We start from the raw sequence: 18,399 nt of genomic DNA, 5'->3' as shown, positions 1-18,399 counted from the left end.
AATATGAATAAAAATTATTGATTCATTCTGGTGGGGGGGGGGGAATGGTGCTTAGTAACACCTTGAAGTTTTTTTTCGATTTTGCACCACGCCAATATTGCTATAAAATCTTGGAGTCACCTGCAGAAGATGGACAATCAAACAAAATTTGCTGAATGTTTCCATCATTTCAGGCTTGTTTGAACTTTATCCAGAAAATAATCACTGAAAAAGAAAAACAGCATAGAAGAAATACAAAATACTAACAAAAGGCGGGTTGATTTAGTGACTTTATTTTAGGGTTCATGCTTAGAAATAATTCTAATTCTAAAAAGCCTTGTGATGACAAAAATAACGTCATCAACAAACCGGCCCCAGAAGCGGTCTTTCAGAAGAAAAGTTTTCAAAGCGGAGTTTTCAATAAATTACATTAAAAAGTGGTCAAAAAAGGTGATTTTTTCCTGATTTTTTAGTTTAAGGAATACGGAGTAAAGTCAAGAAGATTCTTAACCACCTATTTTCGAAGTAAATCTGGATTCTCAACAATAAATATTAAACCAAATATACCCGCCTTCACACTGAAGACTATCTCAGTGAAATTCACTTGTTTTTGAGGCGAGCAAAATATTGATCCCTTAGACAAGACACGGGTTTCTTCCGGTGTAAGAGCTTTCGAAGATAGGTTCTCAACAGCCGGACCTGGACAGATTCAAGGAAGAAAACGTCTGGAATTTTGAAATTGTTTAATTTTACAAACTTTTTGATAAGCGAGCCCTAGCCATTAAAAAAAGTCGTAGTGGAAAGAATTTTGAGCTATTTTAGAAATCTGTTGAAAATCTGCCACTGAAAGGTTTGCTGTAACAAATGTTGCATTTTTGAGATTGTATTACTGAGGAAAAAACGTCTGTTTTTATGGTCTTTCAAAATGTGGATTAATGACTGAAAACCAACCCTATCACTAGATTTCCTTTCCGATTGTGGAATAATTCTATTTACCCTACAACTGTGCAAAAATTCTTGCTCATTAATTAGGTTAGCGTGTTTTTGTTGACAAATCAAAATAATTAAGACTTGGTCATATGACCCCCGTAAACTTGTCGCATATAATTTCTGAGACCACACTCGGTAATCATGACAAAAAAAAAACGCAAAGCTAAGCTTTAAACTAAGAAATGAAGGCAGAATAGGAAATGCTGATATGCTGCGCGACAAAGCACATAAAATCATTTTACATGCTGTTAATAACAAACTTTTTTAATCTTAGTGTTAGTTTTAAGGTTTGGTTTTTATATCTTCCTTTGGATTTTTATCGGTTTTTTTTTATTATTATTCTGCACTGAAAACGGTCAAGCGGAGGTCTTGACCGACGAATTCAGGCCCTCTTCACAGGTCATATCATCCCTGAAAGCCCGTTTTTCCTATCTTTTGAAAGTTCAAATTAGAGTGACTATTTGAATGTTTTGATCCGATCCCATGTGCAGCTGCGCTCAGCAGTACAAAAACGCCGAAAGGGCGAGCGGTCACCATATGGTCGTCTTGGGACCTTAACAGCCACACTAGAACTTTTAATTTTAAACCAAAGGAGCCATCTCCCAGTTTTTGACAATTATTCACTCTTGGCGATGAGGCCAGCATAAAAAGTGTCTCTTTTTTCTAAGTCTCCACTAGCTGTTGTCACTTGATTCCAAATTCTAAAATTTAATAAACTTAAACAATTTTGACTGGAACGCAATAATTTAAAGAAATAATAAATAAATTAAATCATAATGCTTATTTTATTTAGTTGTAAAATAGATTAATACAAATATTTAATCCCTAGTCTAAAAATATTTTCTTTATTATATTATAAAAATTATAAATTAAAAATATATATTAATATATTATATTATATAAATTAAAAAATTATAATATTATAAAAATATTATTATCTATTTTTAAATAAATAATTTAACAAAATAGCGCTATAGTCTAAAAAATAGATCAATTTTGATAACCCTGTTAAATAATATAAAGACCAAATAAAGTATAATTAATTTTAATATCGAATTCAATCTAACTACAATAAATAGTTATAGAATACAAATATTTACAACACCGGAGCAAAATGGCAACTATTGCACCACAACACAAGCAAAAACTAATCGGAGACCATGCCATACCCTTATAGTAAAAAAAATCTATGGATAAAAAGCTCTTTTTCACTTGTTCAAAATTTGTTCACTAACAATGCGGCAGGGCTGCCAGAAAATTCCTTTTTTTGGGCCCGAACGCTCTTTCTTAAAATTCTGAGATATGATGTTACATAGTTGTTAAATGATTAAATAGGTCTGCATTATTCTTTTCAAGGCTGTATCAAGAATTCTGGTTTTGAGGAGACAGAGGGGCTAACGCCAAAGGTTCCCTCAGGGGTTCGGACTTTCACATTCTTTTAAATGGTTATAATTTTTTTTTTTTTTTTTTTGTAAATTTATCAAGCAAAAACCCATAATATTCACAACTATAACATAAATATACATTCAAGTTAGCAAATTTGCCATTTTTGCTATTTACAAGAAAACAATATTAAAGTCATGGGACATTAAAACTATCGGTAATATCTGGGATTTTTTTGGTAGCATTAAAACCTCTGGGGTGGGGGTAGGGGGTACTCATCGATAGTTATATTCTGGTTTTGTCTAATAAGTGATATTAATATTTTATTTCAAAATATTATTTTGAAGTCAGTTGGGAGAACCCTAACCATCGACGTTTTGGTTCTATCTTCTAATTACTTACAACTTCTAAGAGACATTGATTGCTAACTTAAGTAGAATATTTAGATTCAAATTCAACAACAAATAGTTAAAGAAACCCCCAAAAAAATGTACTTTGTCTTGCGGCTTTCAATAACATTCAATAAACCAAACACCTTAATTTTAAAATTAAACTGTGCAGTTGAAGGGATAAATAAAAATACTGAGGTAAGGGTAGCAAGAACATACGCAGGGAACAGTTTGAAAAGGAGCTGGATATTTCAGGGGGGTGGGCGAAAACCCGAAAAATATGCACACGATTGGTGAATCGTATAGATAATAGAGAAAGTATAAGGGAAACATTTACAGTTTCAAGATGTTACGAAGGGTGAAGCCCCAGACGCACCTACCCTGTGTAGGTTTCTTAAGGACGGTGAGTAACATTTTGGTGGGAATAAACCCAAATATTAAGAAACGAAAATAATAAAACATAACTGATGCAATTTTTACTACTTAAAATGAAGCGTTAACATAAGGGTTTTAGACACGTGACTTTAATTTAGACAAATGCCTATTGTTAGAAATAACTTCCAAAAGATCTTCAAAAACACATATTCTAAAAACGAACTGTAACTAATTACCGCTGATAAATTCATTAAAGTTAGCCCTAATATTAAATTTGCAGTATGATTGCTAAATATATCATATCTCGTTTATTCGTTGCGATAACATTTGTAAATGTGACTCGTACTCAAAATGAGGTTGCAGCAGATTTGTTTCAATAGACAATGAGTTCCAGAAAAGAAAGAAAGCCCATGAAAGCAAACCCATTATATTTTGTCAGTGTCCATTAAAGTCGCAATATTCTTTATATAAAAAACACTGCAAACACATTGTTAAAGCTATAATACTCGTGTCATCACAAAAAACGTGTTTCACACATTAATATAGTTTAGTGGGTGTATACCAATTGTCTTTCGGTGCAAAAAAAGAGTTGTTTAAGTTCACTGATTCACTTTAACACATCGACCTCTAAAACATAGTTCATACATAAGAGACACTTCTGTTGCTGTAGAGATACCAATTACGTTGTTCTTTGAGGATTCAGCATGAAGCTGCTCTTCTGTGTGTTCATTCGATGCCTCTGGGGAAAGGTCTATTGCACTACCTAAAAGAATTGTGCGAATATAGTAGAAGCTTAGGTGCACAGTTTAAGTATATACAAGTAGCGAAATCTTTTTCCAAACATCTTAGCACATACGTCAAAGCCATAGATAGACTCTGAGCATATACGTTAGAACCATAGTTTCAGTTGCTACTTCACTTTCCATCGGAAACATTTGCCATTGCGCGTGCACGAAGGCGGGGTCATGAATCTTGTGTAGTTTTAGATGTGTGTCAAAAATTTTCAATAGGGAGTATAGGACTTTTCGGTACTGTATATTACCTTTATTGTGCTTAGGTGCTTAAGCAGTGACACCAATTAGAGGGGTTGGCGGCTGCCCCCTCTAGATCCCTACCCCCAACAAGTTTCGGAAAATACCTTTTTCAGTGTATTTTTTATTGAAAAATGCTTTCTCCGGAATGTTCATTGAAAAAATTAGAAATCTGATCCCTCCCCTAGACTTTTGAAAATAAATTTGCCCCCTCCCCTCTTGCACCTCCTAAATTTTTACTACTTGACGCAAATGTGCTTAAGATGTGATTTTTAATCCTAGAATTCTTTCAAACTGTAGCTATGTTATCAAGCCAAAAAAAAGGAGTGCCTGACCTTTGAATAATGTCAGCTGAAAAAAAAACTACGAAATTAACGTATTACCTGAAGCCTACAAAACTTACTTAGTTATTGGAATAGGAGTGAATTTTGGGCACTGTTCATAAAAATCGTAACTAAAAAGTTTTATTATTTGATTTATAAGTCGAAATATAGGCCTATAATATTTAACCAGCTTCATCAGAAAACCTTAAATGCTAGCTTTGCTTAAAATCAAATGTCAATTATGAAATAGCACCTATGTATTTGATAATGGACTCATGTGTTATAAAATTAGCCTCAGAGGTGTTACCAACAACTTCAGTGATCATTAAACACCAATTTTTGTGAAAACAAAACAATATTTGTGAGACATACACTTACTGCATTTTGATTTTGGACTTTTATATTACAAAGTTGCTCCTTGAACTTGTGTTCAAAGACTGATAAATTCTTAAAAACCAGAATTGGTGAATATTCAACCCTATTTCCGGAACACTGTCTTTTATTCATATCAAATTTAAATGTCTACGTTGCAATAACAGCCTCAGATTTATAATCAATAAGCTGACAAGATATTAAATATCAACTTTCATGGAAATCAAACAATAATTGCGAAATAAAAACTTAGTTCATTTCGATATAGGAGAGTCAGACAACAATCTTGATAACCCTTAATGATTAGTATTTAATTCTTTTGAAGTCAAAAGACATAAAATGAGCCGAAGGAGGCACAATATATCTAATTATATGTATGAAGCTGGTGAGGTCGTGAGGGGACTGGATACCAGCCCAAGAGCTCAGGCCTTGGTCCTCATATAATACAGCCTTGAAATCCTTCTATGACCTAATTTTTGACAGTGTATATTCCACAATCTCTTTTTTAAAGATTAACAATATTATTAAGAAAATCGTAGTCAAAGTGACAGGGTTGGAAAAGTAAATACTGATGGTCATCAAGTGTCAACACATAGAATTGGATGATTATAAAAAACTGGGGGACAACTGACGTAATTACAAATTCTAAGCTAAAGTACTCTTTTTAGTGGGGGGGGGGGCCAAAGCGGGTCAGAAAGTAGGCTGACATAAAAAAACTGGTGATTTTTATTAAATCAATACACTTTTTCTTGTTAGTTCTTCTTATTATAAGTTTAAACTTTTGATCAGAAAATTTTGCGAGTAAGGATGATAAACAATTAGTTCAATTACCGTGCTGTTGTAGTATTTTCAAGAAAATGCTTCTGTCAATGCTATTTTTACCTTTGTTAGCTTTGAAAAAATGTGCTTTAGTCTTCTTCACTTTTTTTTCACTATCACACAGCTGAATTATTTCCGTATATCATAATTCCAAGGAGTTAAAGATCAGGAAAACCCCTTTATTATGCCTATGGATATTGTACACAATATTATAATATGATGTATTGTTGTAGAGCCCCTCAAAAGTCTGACTAGAAAACATATTACAGCCCACAATGTTTGATTTAGGTCCGACAATGCCTTCTGCTGTATGTGCTTGTGACAAGAATCTAGATGTCCTGATTTTTAGAATGGGATGCTACATTTAATGGGTAATAGTATCCTCTGACAATTGGAACTACATATATCTAAGTGAATAGATATCACTAATCTTTGTCGTTTAATTTACAGATGGATAAGAAGAAAAACCCTTACTAGACTCTTTCTCTCTTTTGGCTTGCATCATCTGATGAACTGTGTCGAGTAAGCTCGGCTCTTCACTTGCAGATTCACTACTTGGAGTTGTGTTAAGAGAAGGGGCTGATGTCAGAGGCCTCTTTTTTACTGCAACTTTAATTTTTCGCCTTTCTCCTGTTGGCTGTTTAGCTCCAAAAACGGGACGTTTTTTTTCTCCGTTAGGTAACTCCTAAAAGTAAAAAAGAAATTCTTAAAAAAAAAGCCGTTTTCTGTGTGTTTTTTACTGTCACTACTAATAACTTAAAGCAGGATACAATCCTCGGAAGCAAGGTTGCCACCTGTAGCCCAAAAGTACTATTTTAGCACTAATATTATGTCTAGCACTGTAGCACGTGCTCAGGGTTGCCACCTGTAGCAAGAAAGTGATATTTTAGTTCTTTTATAGTAATTTTTTTACTGTAGCACCGAAAATCGCTGTGTAGCACTCAAATTTGGGCAATCGTAGGACTTTAGGAAATCACCGTAGTGACAACCCTGCTCAAAAGGTAACATAATATCCAAAAGATGCACAGTTTCTTTGGCTATACGAGCCCTTTCATAGTAAATAACGTTATGGAAGGAGCAGCGATGCTTTCGGGAAATTAAAAATGGATTTTCAAAAATGAGGGAACGCTCAAGCGTTGCCTATAGTAAACAGTCATGAGACTTCAACGTTTTTTGTTTTTTTTTATTATTTTGCTTGTCTAAAGCCACTCTGTATGGAAGGATTAGGTGCAGACATTTTGGAGGGTACTCATTCGATTGGAGACTGAAAGTTCTAGTGGATTTTTGGAGCCAAAAGTGATCAGAGGGGAACCAGTCACTTCCTACGGCTGTTTTAGCTTCCCTCCCTTAAAAATGTCTGATCAAAATTTCGAGATAGTCATTTTGTTCCAAGTAGTCTAAAGGTCAAATAACTATGCCTTCAGGGATGACTCTCCACAGCTCCCTAGGACAAGGAGTAAAAATTATGGAAGTTTCCGATTACTTACATATAGGGTTTGTTTCCGGAAATGGGGGCATTTTTAATCCTGTGTCTCCAAAGAGGACTCGCAAAATACATTTTAAACATTTTAGTATAATTAGAACATTGAAAAATAAAAATAAATTATTGTTAAATAAAATTTTGAGTCACTGAGATTTCCAGGAATTAATTCTTTCTCAAAAAGTCAGAAAGGAGCAAATAAAACCCAAATGTACCAGAAAATCTTTATTGTACCAAAAATCCCAAACGTACCGCTTTGTGCTAGGACCTCTAATTGTAAAAAAAAAACGATATAATTATACGGCGTTGGCAACGTCGCTGATAAAGTAGGTAAGACTTACCTTCTCCACATCCTGCCCAAAAGAAAAAGGATTGGAGATTGCCTCAGAAATTTCTTTTGCTGTTTCAAGCTGCTCTGCAACTTCATCCATCATGTCATGAACCTTGTCAACGTCACTAAAACAAATTCAGAAGCATAATAACATTCATTTAGAATCAAGAAAAAAATGGGACAAAAATGTGAATGAATTTTTTTGCTAGTCCGCCAAAATTGCAGGGGGGGAATAGAAAAAATCATCAGACAGAGGGAGGCCCGAGTGACCATAAATCTTGCACATCCCTTTCAGATTTTTTTAGGGGGAAGAGCGCAGCGCCCTAAAGCTGAACTTGTGGCTCTGTTCACAAACCCTTCCCCTCTTTTCAGTATGTACAATAGTGGTTTCAGTGAATTGGTCATCATTATAAACTAAAAGAAAAAAAAAGCAATCTTATACAGTATATTGTCAATCAAGTTTTTTAAGACTTCAAAACCTTTTTACAAATTTTAAAATCATCTTTTGAATATTGACTCTTTGAAAAACCCCTTCTGAAAAAAAAATATTCTAAAATTTCAGAACCTACATAAAAGCCTTAAAAAACTACAGTTGCTCCGATTCAATTCTGATCAGCTTAAAAGTAAGGAATTACTCGCTTTAAAAATTTTTTACAACAGAAGTCATGCCCAGCACGCGGTAAAAGTATACGACACATAGTGGCAGAGCGCGTCATGTGTGGCGAAACTATAACATACGTTTTATCACTGGTACAAACTATGGTTTATAACCAGTCTCATATTTCATCGAAATCTAGCAGCAACAAAATTATAGTTATGCGCTTTGAGACTCTTCCTATTTACACTCAAGGCTTTCAACCTTTAGTAGTATCAAATTTCAGTCAGCAGACGGTTTTTGAAAGAACACTAAGAGGGGCTGGGAGGGGGGCCGTCGAAAAGAGAGGGAAGGAGGATTTTGGTGTTGTATTATAGCGCTGTCCCTGGAAAAACATGTACTAATAAAATTCGAAAGTAATTGAATATTCAAAAATGGTTAAAAAAAGGGCTCACAAATTAATGTGAGAAAGGTACAAAATACATACAAGTTTGTGAAAAACAAGAGTAGCCCATACGGGGTAAAAATCTTATTACCTATCTGGAATGACCCTCCCTCCTTGTACAGAAAAATGGCCAATCATGATTAAAGAATAAATACTTTCACGTTTTGACGTTCCTTCTTCGAAAAACGTTCTTATACCCCCATAGCCCTGCCAATCAAACGTGAACGCTCAAAGAGATGCAAGAAATTAAAAAACATATACTGGCTCTAAGTTCGTCTGGGCCAAAATTTCTGCTCGATTTCCATAGCACGGACCATTTGCATTCGTCATACTATACGCATTTTGAATCATCCGATATTTAAATAGGTTTTTGTGCATTTCTCAAAGGCTTTTAAGTCAATTTGTCTGTTATTATTGGAAATGCTTGACTTTAAAACTGAGGTAAATACAAACAAACTAATGCTTTAGACTTATCTAAGGCTTAGCTTTCAACCATTCTATAGCAGAACTATGTCCTTTACTTTACAATTTTAGGTAATTCAAATAATAATATTATTTTTAATACTATTCTTAAGCTAGTTCGAGTAGTTTAAACGTAGGCTAGTTTTCAAAAATGTTCCCAATACTCTTCAGCAAGTACAGAAGCATGGGAGAAAGCCTTTGGGTCCGTGACTCATCTCCCTCCGAGATCTTAGGGTCCATGACTCCTCCCCTCAATGGTCTTTAGGTTCGCAAGTCCCCTCCCCCAAAGGTCTTCGGGTTCAAGGCTCCTCCCCCTCGAAGTTTAGGTTTTTATATTTTTATAATTATTTTTTTTACGTTTTATTAAAAAAATATAATATTTGAAAAGCAATTTTTGGTGTGCTGTATTTTTAGAGGAGTAATTAAAAAATAAATACTATTTAATAAATAATACTAGTCTTAAAATACATGGCTCTAAAACTGACCTGGGTAGAAACAACTTCTTCAAAAATCCTAAAAGATCAAATCTTCAACAAAAATCTCATTCCATTTACCATTACAACATTTAACGTATACAACTAACACTTCTTTCACACTGCACTGTGAAACCTTTTCATACTAGCATGATTTTTGTCATGTTGCATTATGTAATTTTATGGAGCAAATTTTGCACATAGCGAAAGCACTTCGAAGTAAATTCAACCTCTATTCACATATTTACGTTACTTATGTTTACGTTATGTCTATAGAAAAGTCAAAGTCAACAGCTAGTAGGAACAAAACGGAATTTTTGGATTATATATTAATTTTTTTTTTTAACAAAATTATATAATTATATATTAATTTTTTTTAAGGCAATCAATTAAATTTGAAAATAAAATCCTATAAAGCCTTTCCTATAAAGCCTATAAAGCCTTTCGTGCTTGATCAGAGCTTGAATTTCCACCTCCATTTCACATTTTTTAATAGTTTGATTACAATAACTGTCATATTTTAGCCTAGATCGAGAGAACTTGTTTAAGTGTGAAAGCTTACTCTTACTTCAATGTAACTCAACCATTTAGCAAAGAAAATTCAGCTGCATAATGCTGAGATTATTATTTGTTTTGAAAAAAGCGATCGATGTGGTTTCGGTATGACGTTCCACTAGCAAGATTTTATTGTCATATAATCTAAATTGTCAAGTTATGATGAAATGTTGAAAACTTGTTTTTTTGTCTTAGAAAACTTTAAGAGCCCCAAAATGGGTCATATAGATACCAAAACCATTTTAAGACCTTTTAAACATTTTTACTACTACTACTAATAATAATAACAACTCACCACAGCACCAAACCGCGTGAGGCCAACACAGCTACGTACGCTCCTCCTCCTTCCCAATCTATTCAAAGCCTCCCTATTTACACCCTCTCAGGATGTTCCCATTTACTTTTAATCTTTCTTTATGATATCCTCCTACCACAACCGCAGACGACCTGCTTTCTGTATAGCCCTAAACGGTTGGCCAAAAAGGACTATCTGTCACCCTTCTTGCGCAAAACGTGCCCTAGCTATCACAACCTTTCTATCCCCTCAACCACCTCAACCTTTCTTTCATTATAGCCCTAGAAAGCAGGATTGAACAACACTTTTCGTGTAGCCTACTGTTTGAAATAAGGCCAGTCAGCTGGGTACCCAAAACAGTCCGCTGGCAATTTCTCTGGAAAACATCTAGCAAAGCTTCATCCACTTTTCGGAGCACCCATGCTTCAGAGCCATATTTGACCACTAACATCACTGTAGCTTCTAATATTCTAATCTTGGTTTGCAAACTTATCTTCCTATTCTTCCAAATTTCTTTAAAGTGTGAAAAAACACCCTGAGCCTTGGCTATTCAACTTTTAGTACCTTCACTGCTTCCACCGCCTTTACTAATAACCTTAGTAGGCTGTCCACCTGATCAATCCTTTCGTTACCCAACGTCACCTTTTCATCTTCACTTATTCCTAGCCTTTGTGACATAGTCTTCTTAACATTTATTTTCAAGCCTATTCTAGCTCCTGCAACTCGCAAAACCTCTAAAAGTTCATTCATTTTGCTCACACTTTCATCTAGCATGCTTAAATCATCAGCATAATCTATGCCCAGGAGAGTTTTTCCTCCCTATTTGATTCCGTGGTCTCCCATTGCCTTTCCTGTGCTTCTTAAGACAAAATAATTTATATAATGGGGGATAGAACACAACCATGCTTAACTCCTGATTTAACACGAAACCAGTTGCTAACCTCATTTCCTACCTTAACTGCAGCAATGTTATTCTCGTACATAGCACTAACCGCTTTAATATATTTGTCTGGTATACTATACAAGGATAAGACCTTTGCTAAAGCTCTATCAACAGAATCAAACGCTTGGTCATAATCTATAAAAATGAGGACCAAAGGAGTTTGATAACTCAGGCACTTCTCAATTATTAACCTAAGAGTGAAAATTTGGTCTACACATCCTCTACCTTTTCTAAAATCCCACTGTTCTTCTCTTAAAATTTTATCAACAGCACCTCTTAGTTTAAGAGGTGATAAAAAATATCATATTACTAAGTAATTTGCTACCTACAGAGACCAGACAAGTGTCTCGATAGTTATCACACTCACTCTTATCTCCTTTCTTATACAATGGTTTAATTAAGGTTTTTCAAAAATTGCTATGTACTTCCCCTTTTTCAAAAATCATATTCACAATCTTCAGTAACATGTCTCTCACCTCAGAGCCGCCATATTTAAGAAACTAGTTTACCACCCTATCACCACCAGGAGCCTTGTTATTTTTCAATCCTTTTAGTACTGTCGCTGATTATTCCTCACAAAACAAATCTTCCTTCAAATCCAAGGTATCACAAACTTTTTAATTTTACTCTATGACTTTTCCTGTAACTATCTCGGTTTAGAATATTCTCCGAATGTTCTGCCCGTCTCTCTTTAACTCTTTCCTCATCACTAATTTTGGCCCCGTTCTTATCTTTAACAGGGACAAGTCAGATTGACTACTCCTTCTCAATTTATTAACATGCAAGTACAATATTTTACTTTTAATGCTGTCTAGCTGCATCTTCCAGATCCTCGGCAATTTTATTCATAGCCTCCACTTCACACCTCCTTAGTTCATACTTTTAATGCTTCCTCCACTTTCTTTACATTTCTTTTGTTTTCTTATGATCTGTCACTCAGATAATTCTTGTACAAGCCCGGTCTCCTCTGTATTAAACATGAAACTTTTTCACTAATGTTTCTAGCTGTAGTCCTAACTTTCTTCCCTAAGACACCATCAACAACTTCACAAAAAGTTTCCCTAAAATTATTCCATCCATCTTCCACGTTGTCAAATTTTAAACTTTCCAATTTAGTATTCAACCGTTCCTCGGAAGTTTCTCTCAAATTCTCATCCTTGAGTCTACCAACATCATAACTTCCCGGGAGCTAGCTACCCTTCCGATATTTCAGCTTTAAATTAACCCTAGAAACTACCAGATGGTGATCTTTACTTTTAGCATCAATAACAGTACTCCTATATACCCTAGTATCTTGTATTGATCCTGCCAGTCTTTGGTTTACAATAACATAATCAATAAGGCTTGCAGTCTTACCCTCATATGAAGGCCATGTTAACTTATCGGTCATTTTATGACCACACACTGCATTGGTTATAATTAGATTGTTATACCTACAAAATAGCAGCAGTCTGTAGCCGTTACTGGTATCTTTACCTACACCATATTTACGTAATCATCTGAATTTTTTAACGTCGTAACATTCCAAGTTCCAATTTTCCTGTTCTTTAAATAATCGAAGTTATTTTGGCCTCAGGAAAAGCAATGGTCCCGAATACCAGTACGGGACAGGGACCAACACATCTTCTCAAGTCTACACCAAAGCGCTTAAGCTGACTTAGAATTGGACAGCAAGAAGTCCCTGGGACCTCCAGAAATCTTAAATATTTTTTAAAACATCATCATCTCCAAATTCACTCAAAGAAAAGGTAATTTGTTTTCCTGATGAATGAACTTTCTAAGACTACAAATGAAAACAAGAGGCAGCCATGGCACATTATATAACTATCAAAGGACCTATCTATTTCATGAATCTCCACACTTTTATAATAGGTTTAAAAACTTATTAACTTTTCAGGCAGCAGGAATTGATCTTTTTACTTGCACAATAGATAAATGCACAAAGGTGCATTTGGAAATAAGTCTTTTCTTTATTTTTTTCTTCTAACCATTCTTGAGGCTTCATAAACTTCACATACCTTGGTAGTATCATTAGTAAAGACCGAGGGTGCAGCGAAGGTGTTAAAAGTCGAGTAGCCAAGGCTCAGTGTGTTTTTTCACAGTAAAAATAAAGTTTGAAAGAATAGGAAGATAAGTCTCTAAACTAAGATTAGGATATTGGAATCTACACTGATGACAGTGGTCAGGTATGGTTCTGAAGTGTAGACGCTCTAAAAAATGGAGAAGGACTTGCTAGATGTTTTCCAGAGAAAATGGATCAGGTACCCAACTGACTGACCATATCTCATGCAGGAGGAGTGTGCGTACCTGTCTTGGCCTCATGTGGCTTGGTACTGTAGTGAGTTGTTAGTAGTAGTAGTAGCAGTGAAATTTAATTTTGATATATATATAGCGAGACTCTTGTATTTTTAGTGTATTTGGAGATAAAATCACTTTTTATATTTTTCTTTTGTTGCTAACCCTTTGTTCGACAACTCGAGTAACGATACCAAAGAAAGGAATAAGAAGATACGACGCAATATGAAAGATCTTCTTGTACAGTTATGGCAGACATTTTCTAATAAATAGGTATCCTAGATGGAATGATTGGCTCATTGGAACGGAAATTAAAAGTTCTAGTTCCCTTTTTAAGTGACCAAAAAAAAATTGAGGGCAACTAGGCCCCCTCCCACACTTATTTTTTCCCAAAGTCACCCGATCAACATTTTGAGATAGCCATTTTGTTCAGCATGGTCGAAATTATGATAAATATGTCTTTTATGATGACTTAATTCCCCGAAGTACCCAGAGGGAGGGCTAAAAGTTATGAACTTTACCCAATGTTAACATATAGTATTGGTTATTGGGAAGTATACAGAAGTTTTCAGGAGGTTTTTTTTCTGGTAGTGGGAGGGATGGGTGGGTCGGTGGTTATGTTGGAGGATCTGTTCACGAAGGAAGTTTTCATGGGGGAAGGGATATTGCCATGAAGGGGGCGCCGGACTTGCCAGCATTATTTATTGGTTATTGGGAAGTATACAACCATTTTCAGGAAGGTTTTTTCTGGAGGGGGGGGGCTAGAGGAGGGGGTTACTCTGGAGAATATTTCCGTGGAGGATGTTTCTTTGGGGTAAGGGACATTTCTATGAAGGGGGCGCCGGATTTCCAAGCATTATTTAAGAAATGATCAGAAATTAAATAAAAAAAACAAGTTTTTTCAACTGAAATTTAAGAAGGAATATTAGAACTTAAAACGAACAGAAATTATAACGTATGTGAGGGGGTTCTCCCCCAAGTCAATACCTCGCTCTTTACGCTACAGTTTTTTTTTAGTGCTTTCAAAAGAGCTATCTATTCTAATTAAACGGCCTTTGTGATTCAGGGGTCTGTGAATCAAATTTTTTTTAACTTTTAACGTAAAGAGCGTGGTATTGACTAAGGGAGAACCCCTTCATATAAGTAATAGCATATACGTAATAAAAAAAACAATAAAAAAACAAGCGATACGGCTCAATAGTAATCGAAACTTTTAAAAACGAAATTTTGATGTCAATAAATGTATCAAAAGAATGTGTTTATAATGCTGATCCTAAATATATAAATTTTATTAAGTTTAGTATTACTCATCAAAGGCTACGAGCCTGAGAAAATTTACTCGATTTTTCAAAGAGGGGGGAAACATCCCCTACAAGTGAAAGGATATTAATGAAAATCACACCGTCAGATTCAGCGTATCAGAAAACCCTATTAAAAAAATAACGAATATAGAAGTTAGTTACGTAAGTTAATTTGTAAAGACATCCATTTAGCAAAAGAAAAGTAAAATTTTTATGCAAATAAAAGCTGCATTAACTAAAAAACGATCAGAAATTAAATAAAAAAAACAAGTTTTTTAAACTGAAAGTAAGGAGCGACATTAAAACTTAAAACGAACAGAAATTATTCCGTATATGAAAGGGGCTGTCCCCTCCTCAACAACTCGCTCTTTACGCTAAAGTTTGACTCTGTCTCACAATTTTATTTCTTAAAACAATAAAAAACTTTAGCGTAAAGAGCGAGGCGTTGAGGAGGGGACAGCCCCTTTCATATACGGAATAATTTCTGTTCGTTTTAAGTTTTAATGTCGCTCCTTACTTTCAGTTTAAAAAACTTGTTTTTTTTATTTAATTAGCAAAAAATCCCGGTATTTTACAAAAAATCCCGGACAAAAAAAAAGTCCCGGACTGCAAAAAAAAAATCCTGGAAAACCGGGATTAATACCGGACAGCGGCAACCCTGTATCTAGCTTGAGGCAGGCAAATACTCCAATAAAACCTGCTTACACCCTTTTACCACCCACAGAATTCCGTCTCCTGACGATAAACGGAAAACCTGCTCTTACACGCCTTCTGAAATACTGTGTTTTATCTGTTTTTTCAGGAAGTTTATACTGCTTTTATAAGACCAATTTGAGAAATATTTTAATTTTGACCTCATAGTTACTAGACCAGTATGTGGTTAAAATATTTGTATAGATATTGTTTTATTTTGATTAAGAATAAAGATATACACGACTCTTAATTAGAGCACACTTTTCAAAAACATTTTTAGTGTTTTTGAAAAATTAAAAAGAAAGAAAAAAAAGGAAGAAAAATCAAGGTACTCAAGAGTATATTTTTTGCTATTGAATGGTGTCTCTATCTTAATTTTGCGCTCAAGTGAAAGGAAATACAGGCGTAGAAAGATTTTACATGCAAATTGATGCCACGTAGATATACCTTAAGGCAAAGAAGACAGCATAGCTAAACCTTGTCCAATAAAGAAAAAGAAATATAAAGTTAGAAATTTCTCAGGACATAGAAGTGCAAGTAAAACGGTTAAGGGGCATAAGGGGCGTAGCTAAGAAACGAGAGGTTTAGAGGATTCAACTCCTTGGGATAAAAAAGACAGGATAGTTGGAACCTATTCAACGGTGAAAAATGAACATTCTAGGGAAGGAAGGATTAGAAATTGATATCCGAATCTTTTTAATTCCTGGGAATATTTTTGGTCTACGCCTTTATTATTAATGCAGAGGGGGTAATAGTGCTCCTCGTCTTGTGACTATGTGTTTCTATATATAATAAAATATTACATTTACACGTCTACCAGCAGAGATAGAATAGTCAAGACCATAATGACCACAACCCGTACCTTTCTTAGGGGGGGGGGGAAAAATCGGACCACGAGTTTTATTTTAAGCGTTTGTTAAGGGTAATATTTATTCTTTAGGGAGGTGGAGATTGAGTGATCATAGCAGGATAAGATGAAGGTTAAAGAAATTTATTTTCTTGCTAATTTGAAATAAAGAGTTATGATCAGATTAAATTTTCTTGATTTTGACTTGGTGTTTAACTCCATGTTACTCAAATTAAATGAAGAAAAAGAAAAAAAGCTCCTTAAATGCACTAATGATCCGACTTGGGATAGAGTCCTGTCAATATTAAATTTTCTTGGTTCTGACTTAATTTTATAAAAAAAAAACCCTTAAATGCACTTTAAATGTGAAAATATTATTTTGTAGGCCTAGTGGCCGCGTTCTGGGTTGCAAGGTGATGACTATTATTAGGTGGTATAGTGGTCGGTAGAGTCATCATTTTTTGGAGAAGGGGTCCCCCCCCCACCCCAGCCCCACCCGTCAATAAAATTCAGTACCCCTCTCAGAATAATTTTAATACCGGACTCTGTTATAATTTTTTTTCCTGTACCTGTCAAATCTCACAGTCAATCTATTTATCCACTCGGTTCTGTGTGGAGAATTTAAGACCTTTAATACCCGGAAGACTCTCTCTAGATGGTCCTGTTGCACTCAACATACTAAGTCAGAAATTCATTGCCCCCTCCCAGAATATTTTGGCTAGTCACGCGTCTGGGTGGTACTAGACCAAGTTTACATGACGCAATTACTTGTATTTCTCACTCCCAGCCAGTTATCTCTGTGAACTTACATCATAACCCAACCCCCAACCTTCCTGCATTTTCGTAAAATTGGCATCACTAGAAAAGTTTCAGGACATCACTCTTAATGTAAGAGTCATGACATATATTTCATATATGTCATGATGACCGTAAATTTCATATAGGATTGTTAAGAGTGATGTCATTGCCCGAGGCAAAACACCTAAACAATATTTATTATTTTATATAGGAATACAGTATGTTTACTCATATTTTATATTTTAATTTCTAGCCTTTATATATATAAAAAAAAAATTATTGTTTTTTATTCAATTTTTCTTGACAATACTTGGCTCCTCATCCATTTTTGCTTCAAGGAAATCTAAAAAAATCTAAAAAAAGAAGTCGCCAATCCCTTTTAGTTGTTTTTCAATTTTACTTGGCAACCATTAGTTCCTGATTAATTTTTGCTTAAAATAAATATAAAAAAAAATCTAAAAAAAAATCTTTATTTTTTTCCATATTTCTTGGCAATAATTAGCTAGAGATCAATTGTTGCTTCAAGGAAATCTAAAAAAGGAATACCATTTTTGTTTTTTGTTTCTTGGGAGTATTTAGCTCATGATCGATTGTTGCTTCAAGAAAATCTAAAGAAAAAACAAAAAAAAAAAACTGAGAGCGAAATACCTCTTTTGTTCTTTGTTCCGTATTTCTCGGCAGTACTTCGCTCCTGTTCGATTCTTGCTTCAAGGAAATTTTGCTGTTTTTTGAGCTCAAGCTCGGTTTCTCTTAACTTCTTTATCGCTTCAACCTCCGAGGGACTCTTGTCTTCATAGATTTTCGAAATCAAACTCATTGTTCCAGAAAAATAATAAAAAATTAAGACAACTACCAAAACTGACTGTCTACAACTACACAAACATCAACCAAAAAATGTTCTCTTATCTTTCTTTTTGGCCTGGGATATTGGTAAATTTTGGAGAATTTGTTAAACCATGATAAAAGTTGTAGGAAATGACAAAGAGAATGGATTTTTTTTGACGATCTGTATGTGAAATAAGATTTATTTTGCAAAGAGGAGAGGAGCTAAAGATAGTACTTGAAGAGGTAAAATATACAGGGCCTCAGGCAAGGGCAATGTGGTAAATAACTTTTTGATTTATATTGGCTGTGAAGTTAAAGATAAATTGCTGAAGATTATATAAGAAGGAAGTACCTAGTGATTTACAAAAAATCAAATATACTTCTTTATAAGAAAGGTGGT

At 34.6% G+C, this 18,399-nt stretch overlaps 1 protein-coding gene across 1 annotated transcript; it reads right to left on the bottom strand.

The window, feature by feature from the left end:
• Positions 1-2,004: 2,004 nt before the first annotated feature.
• Positions 2,005-17,991, bottom strand: LOC148954517 (charged multivesicular body protein 4-like). Its single transcript, XM_089086310.1, has 5 exons — positions 17,823-17,991; positions 9,460-9,487; positions 7,483-7,597; positions 6,136-6,346; positions 2,005-3,879 (listed from the first exon to the last, which is right to left on the bottom strand). The coding sequence occupies exons 1-5, from the start codon at positions 17,989-17,991 to the stop codon at positions 3,716-3,718; spliced, it is 687 nt and encodes a 228-aa protein (XP_088942436.1). The 3' UTR covers positions 2,005-3,715.
• Positions 17,992-18,399: the final 408 nt, after the last annotated feature.

This window comes from Artemia sp. Qi Xiang Cuo, chromosome 3 (genome assembly GCF_049724085.1).
Source record: "Artemia sp. Qi Xiang Cuo chromosome 3, ASM4972408v1, whole genome shotgun sequence".
NCBI classification, from domain to species: Eukaryota; Metazoa; Arthropoda; class Branchiopoda; order Anostraca; family Artemiidae; genus Artemia; species Artemia sp. Qi Xiang Cuo.
The sequence above is the reverse complement of the archived record's forward strand: the minus strand, read 5'-3'. Positions and strand labels throughout refer to the sequence as shown.